The 19,848-nt window shown below is 41.1% G+C and overlaps 1 protein-coding gene across 3 annotated transcripts in view; it reads left to right on the forward strand.

Annotated features, from left to right (window-relative positions):
- The window catches only part of ext2 (exostosin glycosyltransferase 2), a 178,212-nt gene that overhangs the window by 150,275 nt on the left and 8,089 nt on the right, over positions 1 to 19,848 (forward strand). For all 3 annotated transcript variants that reach the window (XM_078549552.1, XM_078549554.1, XM_078549553.1), the window contains one exon: positions 19,594 to 19,737. In XM_078549552.1, the coding sequence (XP_078405678.1) occupies positions 19,594 to 19,737 (144 nt within the window). The remainder of the gene's footprint in view (positions 1 to 19,593; positions 19,738 to 19,848) is intronic.

Genomic DNA, 19,848 nt, shown 5'->3' on the forward strand with positions numbered 1-19,848 from the left:
TTTTCTCTATCGTTTAAAATAGCTCTGCGTGACATTGATTGCATTCTTCAATCAAGGTAAGCAATGTATTAGAAATCTCTACCAGTGCTACTCATCAACTAGCTGCTAAAGCATGGGAGAAGCTCAGGACGACTTGCCACTCGGATTTGATTTTAATTTGATTTAACCCTCTTACCGTTCAATTTTTTAAGGCTAGTTTCAAATGCAATTCATGAAACACTCAGCAGCAACTACAGAATGTTTTCAGCCAGTTGGAAAATCAGATGGAGCAATGTATCACAAAAGATGTTGAAGCCTAGAAATTCGAACTGCATTGTTAAAACTTTGTAAACTCTGCTCCTATGTCACTTACCGTTTGTTTCTATCATGTGTACATACAGTATTCTTAAGGCTGTATAACGGGCATGTATATATACAGGTAGACATGCAGAACAGCAAGTAGCAAGTAGGAATTGTGTACTTAAAAAAAATTACAAATGAGAAATAGACAGTCAGCAACAGTTACCAATAAAATAAAGGAGAAGGCAAACCAGTGAAAAATATGGCTTGTCTTGTATTTTCCCCTCAAACAGCCAATTAAGGTTCAGAATAAGGTTTATGTAACAAAACTGAAAAAAATATCAGTGACATGATTAAACTTGACTATAAAATTCCTTCATCTTTTTGTACTCTCATTAATGTTTGTACTTGGAGGCTTCAACATCTTTCAAAAGCCAAGACTGGCAGTTAATATTTTTCTCCCAGCCTGTCACCTTGTGCCTCAATCTGACCATTACTTGCCAGCATGCAACAATATGATTCTGTCACTGCAGCAAGCATGATCACCTCAGGGTTCTACAAATTATTTGAAAACAAGCTGGAGAATACATTTTAAACTATTATTTATTTAAGCTATTTATTTATTTATTTTGTTTCTGAGAGAGTCTAGCTGCGATCGAAAGCCAAACCCAGAAAAAGAGGAATGGACAGATGATTAGTATTGCCAGTAAATTGACTATGATCATTATAAAGGGCGTTCATGAGCTTAGGTCAGGCCTTGGTGATTAGGGAAGGGGGAGGAGGTGTTCAGCAGCACTGGCGAGAACAACAGTGGGTGGATGGATTGCTCCAACAGTGACTTGGGGAAATCTTCCCCCCGGCCCCACCACAAAGTTTTGGCCATTTGCCACTCACCCACAGCTTGAGTGCTGGTGTGTTTCCTCACTCCCTTGACCTTGCACATTAACATACTTCTTGATGCTCGCACATACTGATGCTGAGCTCTCATGCCATTACCTCGTCTCACCACTGCAATCAAACCACTGAGATTACCCTAATCACTGATTATTTTGGCAGGAGTCCCCAATTCAACTCTGTGTTTACTGTTTGCACCCACCTTGTTCTTGCCACACCCAGCAACTTGCCCTAAATACTGCTGCCCTTTGAGTACTCCCATGCCCCAGGATTACTCTGGTGCTGCTGCCCCCCAACACCCCTATTTCTCAGTACAATGACAGTAGAACTTCAAAGACTGATTGCAGCAGCCAGGCACCCTCGGAGGAGGATGACTCACATCACTTAGGCAGGTCACAATATTGAGTATACAGTGCATTGTCAAGCTGCAGTTGAAAATAATTGCTCAGCTAGTGCATTGTACTCCTGGTAACTTTATACACTTAAGTAGAAATTATTTAAATGATTTGAGAGAGCAGATTTTAAAAAATCTTTTCGTGGGATGCGAACATCGCTGGCAAGCCCAGCATTTGTCCCCCATCGCTAATTGTCCTTGAGAGGTGGAGGTGAGACACCTTCTTGAACTGCTGCACTCTATGTAGTGTAGGTACACCCACAGTGCTGTAAAGGAGGGAGTTCCAGGTTTTTGATCCAGTGACAGTGAAGGAACAGTGATATGTTTCCAAGTCAGGAAAGCTTGCGGTTTAGAGGGAAACTTGCAGGTGATGATGATCCCATGCTTATGCTGCTCTTGCCCTTCTAGAAGATAGAGGTCTCAGGTTTACAAGGTGCTGTCGAAGGAACCTTGGTGAGTTTCTGCACTGCATCTTGTAGATGGTACACACTGCTTCCATGGTGTCACTGGTGGAGGGAGTGAAAGGTGAAGGTGGTGGATAGGTCGTCAGTCAAGCGGGCTTCTTTGTCCTGGATGGTATTAAGCTTCTTGAGTGTTGTTGGAGCTTCACTCATCCAGGCAAGTGGAGAGTATTCCATCACACTCCTCACTTGTGCCTTGTAGATGGTGTACAAGCTCTGGGGAGTCAGGAGGTGAGTTACTCACCACTGAATTCCCAGCCTCTGACCTGCTCTTGTAGCCACAGTATTTATATGGTTAGTCCAGTTAAGTTTCTGGTCAATGATGACCCCAGGATGTTGATAGTAGGGGATTCAGCGATGATAATGCCGTTGAATGTCAAGGGGCGATGGTTAGATTTTCCCTTGTTGGAGATGGTCATTGCCGGGCACTTGTGTGTCACAAATGTTACTTGCCGCTTAACAGCCCAAGCCTGCATCATGTCCAGATCTTGCTGCACATGGATACCGACTGCTTCAGTATCTGAATGGTGAGGAATCGTGCTGAACACTGTGCAATCATCTGTGAACATCCCCACTTCTGACCTTATGATGGAAGGAAGGTCATTGATGAAACAACTGAAGATGGTTGGGCCAAGGATACTACCTGAGGAACACCTGCAGTGATATGTTGGGACTGAAATGATTGACCTCCAACAATCATAACCATTTTCCTTTTTGCTAGGCATGACTCCAACCTTTGGAGAATTTTCCCTCTGATTCCAATTGACTCCAATTTTGCTAGTGCTCTTTGATGCCACACTTGATCAAAAGCTGCCTTGATGTCAAGGGCAGTCCCTCTCACCACACCTCTTGAGTCCAGCTCTTTTGTCCATGTTTGGACCAAGGCTGTAATGAAGTCAGGAGCTGAGTGGCCCTAGTGGAACCCAAATTGAACATCAGTGAGTAGATTGTTGCTGAGTAAGTGCCGCTTGATAGCATTGTTGACGACCCCTTCCATCACTGCTGGTGATCGAGAGTAGACTGATGGGGCGGTAATTGGCTGGGTTGGATTTGTCCTGCTTTTTGTAGACAGGACATACGTGGACAATTTTGCACATTTCCAGGTAGATGCCAGTGTTCTAGCTGTACTGGCACAGCTTGGCTAAGGAAACGGCTAGTTCTGGAGCACAAGACTTCAGTATTATTGCTGGAATATTGTCAGGGCCCATAACCTTTGCAGTATCCAGTGCCTTCAGTTGTTTCTTGATATCATGTGGAGTGAATTAAATTGGCTGAAGTCTGGCATCTGTGATGCTGGGGACCTCCCGAGGAGGCTGAGATGGATCATCCACTCAACACTTCTGGCTGAAGATTATTGCAAATGCTTCAGCCTTATCTTTTGCACTGATGTGCTGGGCTCCCCCAACATTGAGGATGGAGATATTTAGAAGCCTCCTCCTCCAGTTAGTTGTTTAATTATCCACCACCATTCATGACTGAATGTAGCAGGACTGCAGAGCTTAGATCTGATCTGATGGTTGTGGGATTGCTTATCTCTGTCTATCACTTGCTGTATTCACTGTTTGAAATGCAACTAGTCCTGTGTTGTATCTTCACCAGATTGACACCTCATTTTTATTTATGCCTGGTGCTGCTCCTGGCATGCCCTCCTGCACTAGGCCCAACCATCTTCTGCTGTTTCATCAATGACCTTCCCTCCATCATCAGGTCAGAAAAGGGGATGTTTGCGGATGATTGCCCAATGTTCAGCACCATTCCCAACTCCTCAGGTACTGACATACTACATGTTCGTATGCAGCAAGTAACATCTGTGCCATGCAAGTGCCAGGCAATCATCATCTCCAGCAAGAGAGAATCTAACCATATACCCTTGACATTCAATGGTATTACCATCACTGAATTCCTCCACTGTCAGCATCCTGGGGGGTTACCATTGACCAGAAACTGAACTGGACCAGCCATATAAACACTGTGGCTACAAGAGCAGGTCAGAGGCTGGGAATCCTGTGGAGATTAACTCACCTGATTCCCCAGAGCCCGTCCACCATCTACAAGGCACAAGTCAGGAGTGTGATGGAATACTGGATTTGAATCCTGGAAGTCCCTTCCTAACAGCACTGTGGGCGTTCCTACAACACGCAGACTGCAGCGGTTCAAGGAGGCAGAACACCGACACCTTCTCAAGGGCACTTAGGGGTGGGCAATAAATGCTGGCCCAGCTAGCGACACCCATATCTCATGAACGAATTATTAAAAAAAAACGCTTCATTGAACATGAGAGAAAAAGGAATAGAAAGATATGCTTAAAGGCGTACGTAATTTTGATGGAACGGGAAGAGACTCATATGAAGTAGAATCTCTAGCATAGACTAGTTGGGCCAAATGACCTGTTTCTGTGCTGCAAGTTTTATATAATTCTATGTAATTTTGAGTAATATGGCTGGAGAGAGTCTTAGATTTCCTGAACTATAACAGCAGATCTTTTCTTGAAACATGGTGAGCTGGGTGCTCATTGTGTCACCAGGATGTGATTTGTATAAAATTGTAACTCGATGCATGAATGAAACATTCTCAAACACAAATGCAAAAACAAACTGTTGTCTTGTAAATTGGCATATTATTTATATTCCTGATTATACCAATGTCAATTACAGCTACAGGAAAATATATTCTACCCTCAAGCTAGAGTTCCTGAATCATAAGCATATGTTCTGGCAAACTTTATGCTGGTTTAACTACATCTGTGCATTCACCTGGAGGCATTTAAATGCTGTTGAGACCATTTTTCTAATTTTGGAAATAAATCAGTGAAGTGATTTTTTTTTAAATCATATATTGAGTGACATATTTAAAAAGTTAGCCCTTTATCTGTTGCTGTTGTAGTTAATGGAAAATAATCAAAATACACCTAAATTATAAATCTTGCTGTCAGGCATATGATCCAGTATAAACTGTTCCTTCTTGCAAAATATCTGAGTCCTATTTAAATTGAAGTATTTTACTGACTGCCACAATACTGTGTCATAGTTTCACAGCCCAAGCTTTGTTCTCATGAAATTTAACTCATAATATGGTACAGGGCACAACAGCCCATCCTACCCATGAGAGACCCCATGACTAACTCAAAGCATCTTACTGGGTCAATCATTCTTTAAAAATACAGTAAAAGCCACGTAAGGTGCCCTGGGTAATCCTTTGTTCTCTATTTTAATGGAGATAGGGGAGTCATTCAGGATGGGGGAATGGAAAGGCAGCATGCAAGGAGAATGAGAAGATTGTGCTTTTTACACAGTAGGAAAGATGTGCTTGTTTCTCTATAAAGACATACAGCTAAAATTGTTGATCCAGGCAGCTTATGTCACGCAACCAGAGGAATTTCTACAGCGTCAACCTGTGCACCATATGCGTTCGGCAGGTAACTGGCTTGCCTTTTTAAGAGAGCTGGGAAATTAGCAACTCAACAGTCATATTGCTGTCTTGCCCAAAATGTAAATACAGTAGATGATGCATACATAGCATTGAGCACTTCTCCAGGGAACACCATAAACTCGCTTAATGGAAAGGGTAACCTCTAGCTGTCTAAGCTTCTTGTGACCAAAGAATGCTCCACCTCCATGCCAGATTTTGTAGGAAGTTGCCTTTGGTTTCAGGAATTTTGATATGCATATGTTCCTTCAGGAAACTAGTCATTGAACAAATAGCTTGTGGGTGATATGGCATACAGTTTGTTGTCATGGATAATAACCCCTGTTTACGTGGGAAGAGCAGCAGTTGAGGGGCCCTACTGCAAAATACTTCTACCAGAGTGGTGATGGGGAGACTCAAAGGGGCCTTTCAAGGAGTTTCACCCATCATCATCTGTCAATATACATACATCATTCAAACATGTATCCTGCATAATTGCAGTTTGCTGTGCTTTGCACAACTTTGTATTCAGGAAGACCTGGATATGAAGATTACAGAAGAGGGTGGCCCTGACTACTTTGTGGAGGTAGAGGAACATGGAGTGGAGAGAGTGATCAGGAAGATTCTCACCTGGGAGGAATATGGGGGTGAAAGCTGCCAGGGCCTTCCAAAATTAACTCATAAAATTTAGAGTTCTCATCTGTTTAGTAGTCTATCTCACCCCTCCAGTTCCCTAGTGCTCTGCGAATCACCCAGTGCCACATCCTCACTAACACAACCAGCTCTACCCTTGCCCCTTACTTATCCCCATGAAAGAATTCTGAGCTGGTGTGTAGGAGTGAGAAAGCAAAATGCAGGGAATGTCATTGGTTCAGAGGAATGTAGGGGCTTGTATGGCAGGCCCTCCTCATTCTTCTCATCCTAAAGCGATACAGCACTGAACGAGGCCATTCGAACCATCATGCTGTGCCAGCTCTTGGGTATATCATTATTGTCAACATTATAATCTGCTAGGGAAAAAACATTCCCCTGCACCCCGCGCCCCCCCCTCCCAATCTCACCTACTCATCAGCATCTTCCTTCATTTCATCATCCTCTACCCCCTGCTTCCATTGCAGTGATGGATCTTCAGGAAATGAGAGTATGAGTGAGCATAAACCCCTTGAGATTAAGAAGACCGAGAAGGGTGAGGAAGCTGTAGCTGCCCACTGCTTCGTAGGGATCCGATGAGGACTGCTTAGGTCTACATCCAGTAATTTGTACTGTCAGCCACAGGTACAACAGAGTTTAACTCAGCATCTCAGTGGTTCTGATTCTTGTAGGGAGCTCTGAGTCCCTCAACTAGTCACATGGAAAACACATTAACTGCTCAATCCTGTCATTGCCGTTTGTTTGACCTTACATACAAGACAACAGTGACTACGCTTCATTAGTAATTCAGTGCAATCTTTCACTGCATGTGCACAGTATCATAATGAGATGTTTCTAAGAGGGATAATAATATGCTATGTAAAATGAAAATCTTCATGCTTTGCAATCTAACAGCATTTGTTGTCCTTTTATGTTTTATTCTGAATTAGTTTATAGCAGAGTTAACTCAGGGTACAGTACTTTGATTTTGATAAATTTGGCAGAGGTCTCAAATTAGATCATATTGTGTGATATTATTTAAATAAATGTGGCTTATGCTGGTGTGGACCTCTCATTCATAAATTTGAAAAAAACGGACCATGTTTTGGAACTAAAAACAGAAAGTGCTAGAAAAACTCAGCAGGCCTGACAGCATCTGTGGAGAGAGAAACAGAATTAACGTTTCGAGTATGTATGACCCTTCATTAGAGCTAAAGAGAAGTGGAAATGTGATGAAACTTATACTGTTTAAAGGGGGGTGGAGCGGATGAAGCTGAATAGAAGACCAGCGATAGGTGGGGGCCAAGGAGAGATTGACAAAGTTGTCATGGGCAAAAAGACAAAGGGAGTGTTAATGGTAGTGGTAAGAGCTAAAGGAGGTGCTGATAGTGTGTTGGATCCTTTATCCTGGTTTGTTGGGGCTAAAGGACCCTGGTTGCTCACTTGTATCAGGGTGACCAAGTTGGTACCAAAGACAGAGAAGATCAGTGGATCGTTCTTAGAAGAAATGCACTCTTTTTATTTACAAAAGGTACTCAGCAGCTACACTTGTGTGCTTACAACTCAAAACTCTGTCTTTACACTTCAGACTCTAATTCGAGACTACTGACTGCAGAGGTAGCTCATGCTACTCTGCTGTTGGATACCAAGATCATGTGATCTTTCATTACAACATTTGTCTTGAAGGTATATTACACATTACACAGATTACTACATCCCTACCCCTTTACTCGGAAATACATTTGACAATTTTTCTTGAAATATCAAGTTTTTCACGCAGATAAGTAGTTTACAAAACCAGTCTTTCTGGGGGTTTCCTTATGCGTGTAGAATGCCTCAGCTCTACAGCTTCTGATGTTTTATCCAGAACGTCCTTCGCTGGAGTTGTCTATGCATCTGGCTCTTCGGAAGGAACCTGAAAATACGACCATAAGACATAGGAGAAGAAGTAGGCCATTCGGCCCATCGAGTCTCTGTCATTCAATGAGATCATGGCTGATCTGATAACCCTCAACTCCGCTTTCCTGCCTTTTCCCCCATGATCCTCGATTCCCTTACTGATTAAAAATCTCAGCTTTGAATATACTTAACGACCCAGCTTCTACAGCCCTCTGCGGTAAAGAATTCCACAGATTGACTACTCCCTGAGAGAAGAAATTCCTCCTCATCTCTGTTTTAAATGGGCGCCCCCTTACCCTGAGATTATGCCCTCTGGTCCTAGACTCTCCCACAAGGGGAAACAACCTCTCAGCATCTACCCTGTCAAGTCCCCTAAGAAGCTTATGTTTCAATAAGGTCGCCCCTCATTCTTCTAAATTCCAATGAGTACAGGCCCAACCTACTCAACCTCTCCTCATAAGAAAATCCCTCCATACCCAGGATCAACCTAGTGAACCTTCTCTGAACTGCCTCCAATGCCAGTATATCTTACCTTAGCTAAGGGGACCAAAATTGTTGACAGTATTCTTGGTGTGGTCTAACTGGTGCCTTGTACAGTTTTAGCAAGACTTCACTATTTTTATACGCCATTCCCTTTGAAATAAAGGCCAACATTCCATTTGCCTGCCCATATTACCTGTTGATCTTGTATGTTAGCTTTTTGGGATTCATGTACAAGGACTCCCAAATCCCTCTGTGCTGCAACCTCCTGCAGTCTTTCTCCATTTAAATAATTTTCAGCTCCTCTATTCTTCCTGCCAAAGTGCATAACCTCACATTTTTCCACATTTTATTCCATCTGCCAAGTTTTTGCCCGCTCACTTAACCTGCCTTTATCCCTCCGTAGACTCCTCACCACTTGCCTTCCCACCTATTTTTGTGTCATCTGCAAATTTGGTGATAGTACATTTACCTCCCTCATCTAAGTCCTTAATATATATATATATATATTGTAAATAATTGAGGCCCCAGCACTGATCCTTGTGGCACTCCACTAGTTACAGGTTGCCATCCCGAAAATGCCCCCTTATCCCAACTCTGTCTTCTATTAGTTAGCGAATCCTCTATCCATGCTAATATACTACCCCAACACCATGGGCTCTTATCTTATTAAGTAGCCTTATATGCGGTACCTTATCAAACACCTTTTGGAAATCCAAATATATTATGTCTACTGGTTCCCCTTTATCTATCCTGCTTGTTACGCCCTCAAAGAATTCTAATAAATTTGTTAGGCATGATTTCCCCTTCATGAAGCCATGCTGACTCTGCTTGATTAGATTATGCATTTCTAAATGCTCTACTATTACATCCTTTATAATAGACTCCAACATTTTCCCAATGACAGGTGTTAAGCTAACTGGCCAATAGTTACCTGTTTTTTGTTTCCCTCCCTTTTTGAAAAAGGGTGTTACATTGGCCTCTTTCCTCAACTCTTTCAGGTACAGTCAACCCTTCAGACACATCTGTACTCAGTTGAATTCTTTCAACAGGAGACATTGACTCAGTCACGAACACTGGTAGAATCATTTCTGGGTATTTTGTTTCTCCTTTTCTTATATGATCCATATGTCTCAGTATGACTCAATCTACCGCTTTCATGTGGTAGGAAAGAGATCGAGTTATTGCGCTTATCTCACCAAGACCATGTTGGTCCTTCTCTAAAATTTTTCACATATACCTTCCCTCCTACATTAAACGTTCTGTCCCTACTGTGCCAGTCATGTCCAGTTTTCTGATTTCCCACCTTCTGCACACACACACCCCCCCCGCCGCCAAGTTTGGCATAATTAGGCTCAGTCTCAATTGGAGACGGCGTTTCATCAACAATTCTACAGGTGTGATACCAGTTGTTGTATGAGGGGTGGTCCTATAATGAAAATAAAACGTGCTAGTTTAGTCGCTATAGAATCTCCAGGCAATTTCTTAATACCAGACTTGAACGTCTAACTGCTCTCTTGGCCAGTGCATTTGAAGAAGGGTGGTACAGTGAAGTTTTTACATGAGTAATACCGTTGAGGCTGATAAATCGGTGAAATTCGGCACTCGTAAATGCCCTTCCATTGTCTGACATGACCACTTCTGGTAGTCCATTGATTGTGAAATTTTGACGTAGCTTGTCAATTGTGGCAGATGTCAACGACTTCACTTCATATATGTCCATCTATTTTGCGTGAGCATCGACAATAAGTAGAAACATTGTTCCCATAAAAGGTCCCACATCGTCGATGTGTAATCGCACCCATGGCCTTCCTGGTCACTCCCAAGGGTAACAGAGCTGTTGAAGGTAACTTTTGCACTTGCTGACACTGCACACAACTTCTCATTAAGTTCTCTCTCCATCCATCCCACGCCACCATAGATAGCTGTGAGCTATTGCTTTCATTTGGGAAATACCTGGATGTGCACTGTGATGCTCAGACAACAATGGCTTTCGTCTTTTTGGAGGAACAATCACTCATCCTCCCCACAATAAGATACCTTCTTGGCTGGTTATCTCGTATCTTCTCTGGAATTACGGTTTCATTTCGTCAGATTCCTGTTCTTGTGACCAACCATGAAGAACTTGTTCTCATACTTTGCATAAGACTGGGTCTCCACTTGTCCAATTTCTAATCTGTCTAGCACATATCAGTGGTGAATCCAGGAAGTTCAATAATAAAAGGAATTCTTGAGGAATTGGAACATCCTCATCATTTACTTGCATGGTCAAACGACTTAAGTGCATCAGCATTTGCAATTTGACTTCCAGGTCTATGAATGAAAGTGTACTCATACGCTGCCAAGGTCAATGCCCATCTTTGTATTTTTGCTGAGGCTATAGCCTTGTCTTCGCTGAACAATCCCAGCAATGGCTTGTGGTCCAGTATGATAGTAAAATGACAATCGTGTACATACTGGTGAAATTTCTTAACACCAAAGATGATTGACATGCCTTCTTTTTCTATCTGTGAGTGTCCCTTTTCTGCTGTATTGAGTGTTCTCGATACATATCCTAAAGGCCGTTCTGATCCATCATCCAATGGATGAGAGAGCACTGCTCCCGCTCCATAGGGAGATGTGTCACATGTCAATACCAACTCTTTCTTCAGGTCAAAATGTAATAGTAGGGTAGATGATTGCAACAACTGTTTTATTTTTGTGAAAGCTTCTTCCTGTGGTGTTTGGCAAGATTATCATTAGCTTCTCTTGACAAAGTAATGCAGGGGGTGCCAGTTCTGTCAACAAATTAGGCAAGAAGCGTCCATAGTAATTGATAATCCCCAAGAATTATGAAAATTTGGATGTATTCTTTAATGCCTCTATAATGGCTTCCACTTTTTCCTCAACTGGGTGCAGGCCTTGCGACCGAGGTAAGTTGCCTCTTTCGCTTGGCACGTGCACTTTTCTTTTTTCAAACGCACTCCCAACCTATGAAAAACGTTTCAAAACTTCTTCCAAGTTTACCAAGTGTTCCATTTCAGTGAGTCCTGTCACAGAACGTCATCTAAATAAATTACAACATGGGGCAGTCCCTGTAATAATCTTTCCATGGTTCTTTGGAATATGATGCAAGTTGAAGATATGCCAAAAGGTAAACAGGTATATTGGTACAACCCTTTGTGTGTATAAATGGTGACAAACTTCCAGAGGCTTCCTTTAATTCCAATTGTTGATGAGTATGACTTATATCAAGCTGCGTGTAGGCCGTTGCACCTGCCAGTCTCACGTACAATTTTTGGTATAAGGTGCCTGTCCGACTTAACCACTTTATTAACTGTTAATTTGTAGTCTCCACAAATTCGAACACTTTGGTGAGGTTTGAGAACAGGTACAATTGGTGCTGCCCGTTCTGAAAACTGCACTGGTTGTATCACTCCCAGTTTTTCTAATCTGTCCAATTTGGCGTCTACCTTTTCCCACATTACATAAGATACTGGTCTTGCCTTCTTGAATCAGGGTGTTGCCTCTGGATCCACATTAATTTTTGCTTGTAGCTCCTCGATCCTTCCAAGTTTATCCTTGAAGGCTGAGGCATATTTTTGTAGTAGCTCTGATAGCCCATTAGTTTTCAGTTGGAAGATTTCAGCCCATTCCAATTTGATTTCTTTCAGCCAGTTTTGTCCAAGGCTAGGTCCCTCGCCTGCTACCATCATTAAAGATAATTTCACTGTTTGACCTTCGTAGTGTACTGAGACTTTACTTATGCCATTGACTTCTATGTCTTCTCCTGTGTAAGTTTTACTTTGCCATCTGTTTCTTCCAAATTTAGTTTACCTTCCCCATGATTCAGGTATTTATAAGTATGCTCATCTATCACCATAGTGGATGCTCCTGTATCCACATCCATTCTGATTGGCTTCTCATTCACTCTCATGGTTACATAGGTTCTATTCTTCCTACCTTTAAATGAATAAATATCTGAATCTATTACTTCAGGTTTTTCAACACTGTAGATCTCATTGGGTTTTTGCTTTTGCTTGAAAGTCTGCCCAATTGTATCTTTACAAAGTCTCATGCGGTGTCTGTTTCGATGACAGAAAAAAACATTCAATTTTTTTAAACTGAGATTCATTAGAAGGTTGTCTGTTTCCACCTCTGTTCCCATTATGCCATGTTTTCACTGCAAGGCTGCCTCTTTTTATTTGTCTGCTAGTGCTGGCTGCTTCCTGCTTCTGAGTAAAGGTTTGCACTTTCACGCTCTTTTTGGCTGAGGCTCCCCCCCTAACGTGGAGGACATTTTGTGCTCCCAGTATGGCTTTCGAGTCATGTACTGCACCTTCCATTGCCAGAGCAATTTCCAATGCCTTCTGAAAATCCAAATTTGTTTCAGACAATAATCTCTTCTGAATCGCATCTTCATTTGTACCGCACACCAAACGATCTCTAAGCATATCATTGACAGATGTATCAAACTCGCAATATTCTGTTCATTGTTTCAGATTTCCACATCACAAGCAACTGTCTCCCGCATGGCTCTATTTGTTGAGTTAAATTTGAACTGAAGGCTTTGGCTGGTAATGATTATTTGAGGTTCACTAAGTCATCAAAACTTTTTGAATCTGGGGCACTGGGTGTCAACAATTTTCGAATTAATCCATATGCCTTACTCCCACACATGGATAAGAGGATTGCACGCTGCTTCTCTCCCCCCAAAACGTCATTCAACAAATTGAGACCAATCGTCTGAGGCTGGATCGAAAGTTTCAACCCTTCCAAATTGCGGCATGCTCTGAGTGGGTTGTTTCGACGATCAGGATGGAAATGTTTCTTTACCTACAATTACCGTGCCCGATTTCAGTTCTCTTGATTTCCTTTGTTCTTTCTTGCTTTTTCTCATCCTTTCGTGTCCTTGTTTTTACTTTTTATCTCGTCGCCAGTTTGTTGGATCCTGTACCCTGGTTTGTTGGGACTCTTGGATCCGGGTTGCGCATTTGTTTTGGGGTGACCGAGTTGGTACCAAAGACAGAGAAGATCAGTAGATCGTTCTTAGAAGAAACACATTCTGTTTATTTACAAAAGGAACTCAGCAGCTACACTTGTGTGCTTACACCTCAAAACTCTTGCCTTTACACTTCAGACTCTAACTCAAGACTACTGACTACAAAGGTAGCCCACGCTACTCTGCTATTGGTGATCTCTCATTACAACGTTTGTCTTAAAGGTATATTACACATCAGGTTACTACATAGTGGCATAAAGGTAAGAAAGCAGAATGTGTTAATAGCAGAACAAGGGTAAGCACTCTACGAAAGAACAACATGGAACAAGTAACAGATTGGATGTTTTGGAACCACTGCGTCATGTTATACTTGAATGACACCAAAATCACAAATTTAAAGTGCGCTCTAAAATGGCATTGTGTCTGGGTTTACTTACTATAGACTTCTCTCAGACTCGCATGCAGGAGGGAAGAACCATAGCCTCCTTTTTACTGCAATGATACAGAAAATGAGTTTGAAAAGGAAGTATGCAAATGTACAAAAAAAATGTAACCATGCAACTATATATCCTGCTTTATTCCAGTCACTGTCAAGTGTTGTCTCTTGACAGTCTTTGAGAACCACTACCCCATTTTACTCCTAAACACAATTGAATCTGCATTCAGCCTGTTTAGCCATCCATAACAAAGAACTGAATTGGCAATCACAGGCTTGTGCTCTATTCGAAGAGAATTTAAAACATACGAATTAGGAGCAGGAGTAGGCCGCTCGGCCCCTCGAGCCCGCTTCACCACTTAATAAGATCATGGCTGATCTGATTGTAACCTCAACTCCACATTCCCACCTACCCCATATAACCTTTCACCCCCTTTGCTTATCAAGAATCTATCTACCTCTGCCTTAAAAATATTCAAATACTTTGCTTCCAGTGCCTTTTGAAGAAGAGTTCTGAAGACTTAAAGCTAGCTTTTGGGCGTTTTGAGGCTAAGTCTGTAGTATGACAATAGTAGTGGAAGATTGTGAAAAACCTGCTCAAGCAGTAAGATAACTTCATTTAATCTTTTATTGCAGGCACAAATCAACATTAACATTTTTTGCATTCCTACTTAAGTGATATCATCTCGGAAATTCATCAAGAAAAATTCCCCCTCCTATCTAACTCACTTTAATAATCTCTACTTGCAAAGCTGTGAATGGCATTGTGTTGTACATTCGGAGATAACTAATCAATTACAGAGGTATTCAAAAGATCTTCCTTCTGTTAGAATGAATCTGTTGAATGTAGGATAGCCAACTGATAGATTGTACTGATCTCTATATGTGTGCTGGTAAATCGTAACATGAAATCATTTCAATTTGCTTTATGAGACTAAACCATGCACTTGTGCTTCTAAACAACTGCTGGGCAATTGTTTAAATACAGGCACTTGCACAAATTTTCCCTTGAAATGATAATTCTAATTAACAAATTTCTCGTTAAGTTGTAATTCGTCTAGCAGTTGTTAAGAGCTCTGAGTTTATTGTGTGACAAACAGAAATGTATTCTGATGTGACAGAACCCCTGGTCTGAGTTTTGTCAGCATAGACAAACACTGAATGATCTTGTCAGAGGATTCCAGGGTTTTAAAGTTTATTGAAGTCTTGGGGGGGAGGACAGTTGCTTCTGACTTGAGTTGCATGTTACAAAGCCAATTTTGAAATCAAAAAGTAAAAACAGATTTTATTGCCTTGAAAAAGAAGTAAGTGAATGCTTATGACTCGAAACCTGTGAACTTGAGGGTGCAGATTTTAGAAAGGAACCTTCTGTTCACCTGTAGAGATCCAGCTTGCGTGTTAGACCGCTTTCTTTTTCTATTCTAAAATCAGATGATGGGTTCCAGGGTTCTGGATTTAGGGAAAAGGAGCCATTATTTTAAAGCCTTAATGCTGTGTTCATTCAGGAAACCAAAGAGAAACACTCAGGCAATTTAGCAGCAATTGAAAATAAATTCTTTTTTTCTGTCCTACTTTTGATTAACAAATTTACAGGACAGAGACCACCTTCCACCGGAAACAGAACAGTCTAGTTCAAAAGCAGACAGGTGATAAACGAACATATTAATCATCCGTGTTAACACAGAATGCATAGTTACATTCTTTATCAATACTGCATTTTTTTTAACCTCAGGCAAAATCAATGAAGATTTACTAATTTGTCCATAAAGTAGATATTTTTAGTTATTTTGAGAATGTAGATGCTGGATATTTATTGCTCATCTCTAGTTGTCCTATAAAGATGGTGGTGGTGGACCACCATCTTGGGCCGCTGCAGTTTTGTAAAGTTCCTTTCTTTTTTTAAACAACTGAATGTCACACGCTATGTGCTTTGCTCTTAATGATCCCTGAAGAAGCCTAACAGCCATTCAACTGTCCATGAACACCCTTTTCTGCAGGATCCCTTTTTCAAGTTAATGTTTCTAGTTACTTGACTAATAAATCCTTGTGAACCTTTCATAATGTGGCTCTGTGTATGAAATGAAAATTAGTGGGAAGCTGCATGCGAAGAAACATTGACAAAAGCCAGTTAATTACAGATACTCATTGAAGGGCAGTTGACTGGGTAATTATGATCCGGTCTGTCATGGTGCAGCCTATGTTTCTAATCATAAACTGATCCTTTTAATCTGCACAGTAGTCTTTGAAGCAATTAAGAGTTCATTAAACAGTGCTTTGATTTGGTTCATGTGCTTGTTTTCTATTTAGCTGTACTTTTTTAAAAAAAACATTCATGATAATGCTAAACAAATGCTGTAATCTTTGCATAGACCTCTCATCACTTAACGTTTTACAAATGAAGTGTTGGTGTACAAGTCTAATTGTATGCAGCTGCTAATGACATATGTACTTTGCCTTTGATATTGAACTGCTTTTATATGAACTTATAATTTAAGTATTCAACTGTTGGTGTTGCAAAGTCAGTTAGAATCTGCCACTTCCTTATTCCCCCTATTAATTTCATAATGAGACCAGCACTTTTCAGTAGACAAGTATTCTATTGGCTTTGAGCCCAAGCTCCTCAAGTCTCAGTGACGTTTCTCTTTAAATGGGAGTAGGGAAGTGTTATTAGTGGAGTGTTAGTACCACTGAGAGAGGAAATGGAACTGCACCTTTAAATGAACTCTGTCAGTGCACGGCAAACTTTGTTCACTTTGTAGTTGCAGTCAAGCCCATGTGTTGAGTCATGTCATTTTCTCTCTCCATTGGACTCTGTTCTTAATTCATTTTGGCAAAGGTATTTTGAATTTACTTCTGAAACATTCCAAATTGAAATTTCAGAGGTGAATCCAGCTTTTTTGGGGCATTAACAATTTTGTTTTTTTTAAATCATGCTTTGTTGATCTTTGGACTGGATTTTACAGTGGTAACAATGGTGACACTATCAGCATTCACCATTATTACTACATTGAAGCTGACAGCAACTTCGGGTGTCCACATGTGTGCCGAATATGCAGAAATCCAGAAGTTGCTATCAGTGATTCTACGCCTCTCCAGAGGATGTGCTGTTGAGGTCCTCCTCCCTTCTAAGCAGTTTGTTAATTGTCAAAAACTTTCATGTTTACACTGTTCACCTTGCTGTAAAAACCCTTGAAAAAGTTCCACGTTGTTGAAGAGGTGTTCCTTGTTTTTAGCAGCCTGCTGACTTCATAATGATCTCTAAACACACAGCCCAGAAAAAAAACAAGTTTTACTTCACACACATTTCATAGAATGTCAATTTTCCCCATGATAAAATCCCACATTTTTAATTTTTTGAAGTTTGGTTATATTAGTATTTTAGCTTCTATCTAAATACAATTAAAATAATTTATTTTGCTGTCAGAAAATGTAAATTAAACTTGCTAGTTTGCTGTCAGTGAGAAAGTTTCAGTTTGGTTGGCTGCTTACCCTGCTTGCTGACGTCACTGCTGTTATACACATGGGCCAGAATCTCCGGGTCGGCGAGTGGGAGCAGGCCCCGCTCGCCAACACGTAAAATGGGGCACAGTGACGTCAAGTGGGCATCCTGATATCACCGTGCGTCATTCCAATTTTTCAGTTCGGCAGGCGCGCACCAGAGTCGGCTTCGTGCCTGCCGAACAGAAGTTCTATTAAGGCCATTAAAAGGCCTATTATGGCCATTTAAGTATCAATTGAAGTTTTCTTAAGGTTGGTGGGCAGGCGAAGAGCCCAGCCGGCTTTCACATTAAAACCTCATCCATAGGTGGGATGAGGTTTCATGAAGTGTTTATAAATTGAATAAAACATTTTATTAAAATTCATTGACATGTCCCAGCTCACATGAGGTGACATGTCTTAAAAAAAATTTTTTTTCCTTATTAAAATTTTAAAAAATCAAACCATTCTCCCTGAGGTAGCTCTGTGCCTCAGGCAGATTTCTGCGCTCTTTCGCGCACAGGCCCTGACTCGGCGTACTCCCCCCACCCGCACAGGGAGTGCTCAGCGCTTCTGGGTGCGCGTCACACCTTAATTGGCCCACCCACATAAAATGGCAGCGCGCAGCTGATCGCAGGTAGCGACCGGCTGCGCATCCGCTCGCTCCCGCCCAACCCCACTGACAGGGAAAAAATTCTCCCATGGAGATTCCCTTGACTTGGATTTCAGCTGCCGTCAGGAAAGGGGAAGTCTGCAGAACAAAAATTGCTAAATCTTTGTAAGCACCTTTTTGCTGAGATCAGCGGCAAGCACCATTGCTTCGCTGCTGACTGCAAAATCTAGGCCATGAAGCATACATATTTTTTTTTAATGCGTTTCGAGTTTAGCAATCAGTTATCGACTAGAGCATAGCCTGGCAATAACCCCAGTTTCAAATGGTGGTGGTCTTGAAATGATACTGAAGCTATGTTTCTGTACCAATAACCATTGTGAATAAGCAGGTTTTACCTTTCCTCTTGCAATGTTATGTTCTCACTTAGTGCTACTGATGAACGATCTGAACAACAATGAATTTCAATAGTTGCTTAGTAGTGTAGAACTTGAGAATTGCTGGAAAGAGAGGCTTGCTGTCAAACCTTTAGTCTTACTCATCAGGACAGATGGAAAACTACCATGCATACTCGATGGCAATGCCTTGACCAGTAAGCACCCTTTTCTCTTACAGTATAAACTGTTGCTTCCTTTGAAATTTGGTATTCTTAAGTCTATCCTGGTGAGTGCAAAATGAAAAACATTGACAGCACGTCGCATTTCTTTTTTAGCAACAATGAATTTGATGTAAACTATTTATAATGTATATTATGTCTTGGTGAAATTTGAAAGTCACATATGCAACAGAAAATCTGCTGTATGATTAATTCTTTATACACATGGACTTTGCCTTCATGAGTTTGCAAATCTGAAAGGAGAATTGGTGCATCAGTGCAATGTTTGGTGCGGTACTGAGTTTTGCACACCAATAAGATCTCCAGTTTGATACTGGTCTGTTCTAAGTTTGTTGACCTCAACTAGAATGGGTGATGGTGAAGCAGTGCAGTTGGTTCAGTGTTCTTGGGCTGGAGGTGAGAGGAATTTTTGATGGTTCTCTGCTGATTGTTACTCAATATCTCCTGATGGAAAGTACTTAGCGTGTAGACTTTGGACAAAGATGGTACAGGCTCAACTATTTTATCCCTTATAGTTAAATGGCTTGATGATATTTGACATCAGACTCAAATATGAAGACAGAGCAATTGGGTGAAGTGCTAGAAGGCAGACTTGGCCTGTGCAGCCATACCCCAACGTGAGTCACCATCTTTAAGACTGAAATGTACAAAAGGAAGTGGATGCATAAATAATGGCTTGTTATTTTTAGAAGGAAGAATGCATACATTATACCTGGAAGTGGCAATGAATTAGTCTGTGCTACACTCCTACCTGAGTAGGATGGCTTGCATATAGAAGCTCCAAAAGCTAATGGATTGCAAAAATTGGTATTCAGTAAATGTGATTAATTTTAATTCTAATGTTGAAATGTAAAAATAGCAGAAGTGAAGGTAAGATCTGATTACGATGTTTATTTAACTTGTAGAGTTGGTAAATTCAGAAGACTGGTTAATAATTAACAATGGATAATTAAGGTTAATGACTAGATTAATAGATTTTTCTATCTAGATAAAGCCAGCAACAATTTTTTGGAATTTCTGGTTGTGTGTAGGTGTGGCGTGAGTTTCCTGACCGGCTGGTGGGATATCCAGGACGACTTCATTTGTGGGACCACGAGACTAGCAAATGGAAATACGAGTCTGAATGGACGAATGAGGTCTCAATGGTATTAACTGGAGCTGCCTTTTACCACAAGGTACAAATAAGTTTTAAACCATTAATGCTGGAGTTAATACACTTGTTATATTTAGTTCCTACTATATTGGTATCATTGAGTAACTGGAAGAAACAGAATTTCAAATGCATT

The sequence above is a fragment of the Cetorhinus maximus genome, chromosome 9 (genome assembly GCF_964194155.1).
Source record: "Cetorhinus maximus chromosome 9, sCetMax3.hap1.1, whole genome shotgun sequence".
In the NCBI taxonomy this organism is placed as follows: Eukaryota; Metazoa; Chordata; class Chondrichthyes; order Lamniformes; family Cetorhinidae; genus Cetorhinus; species Cetorhinus maximus.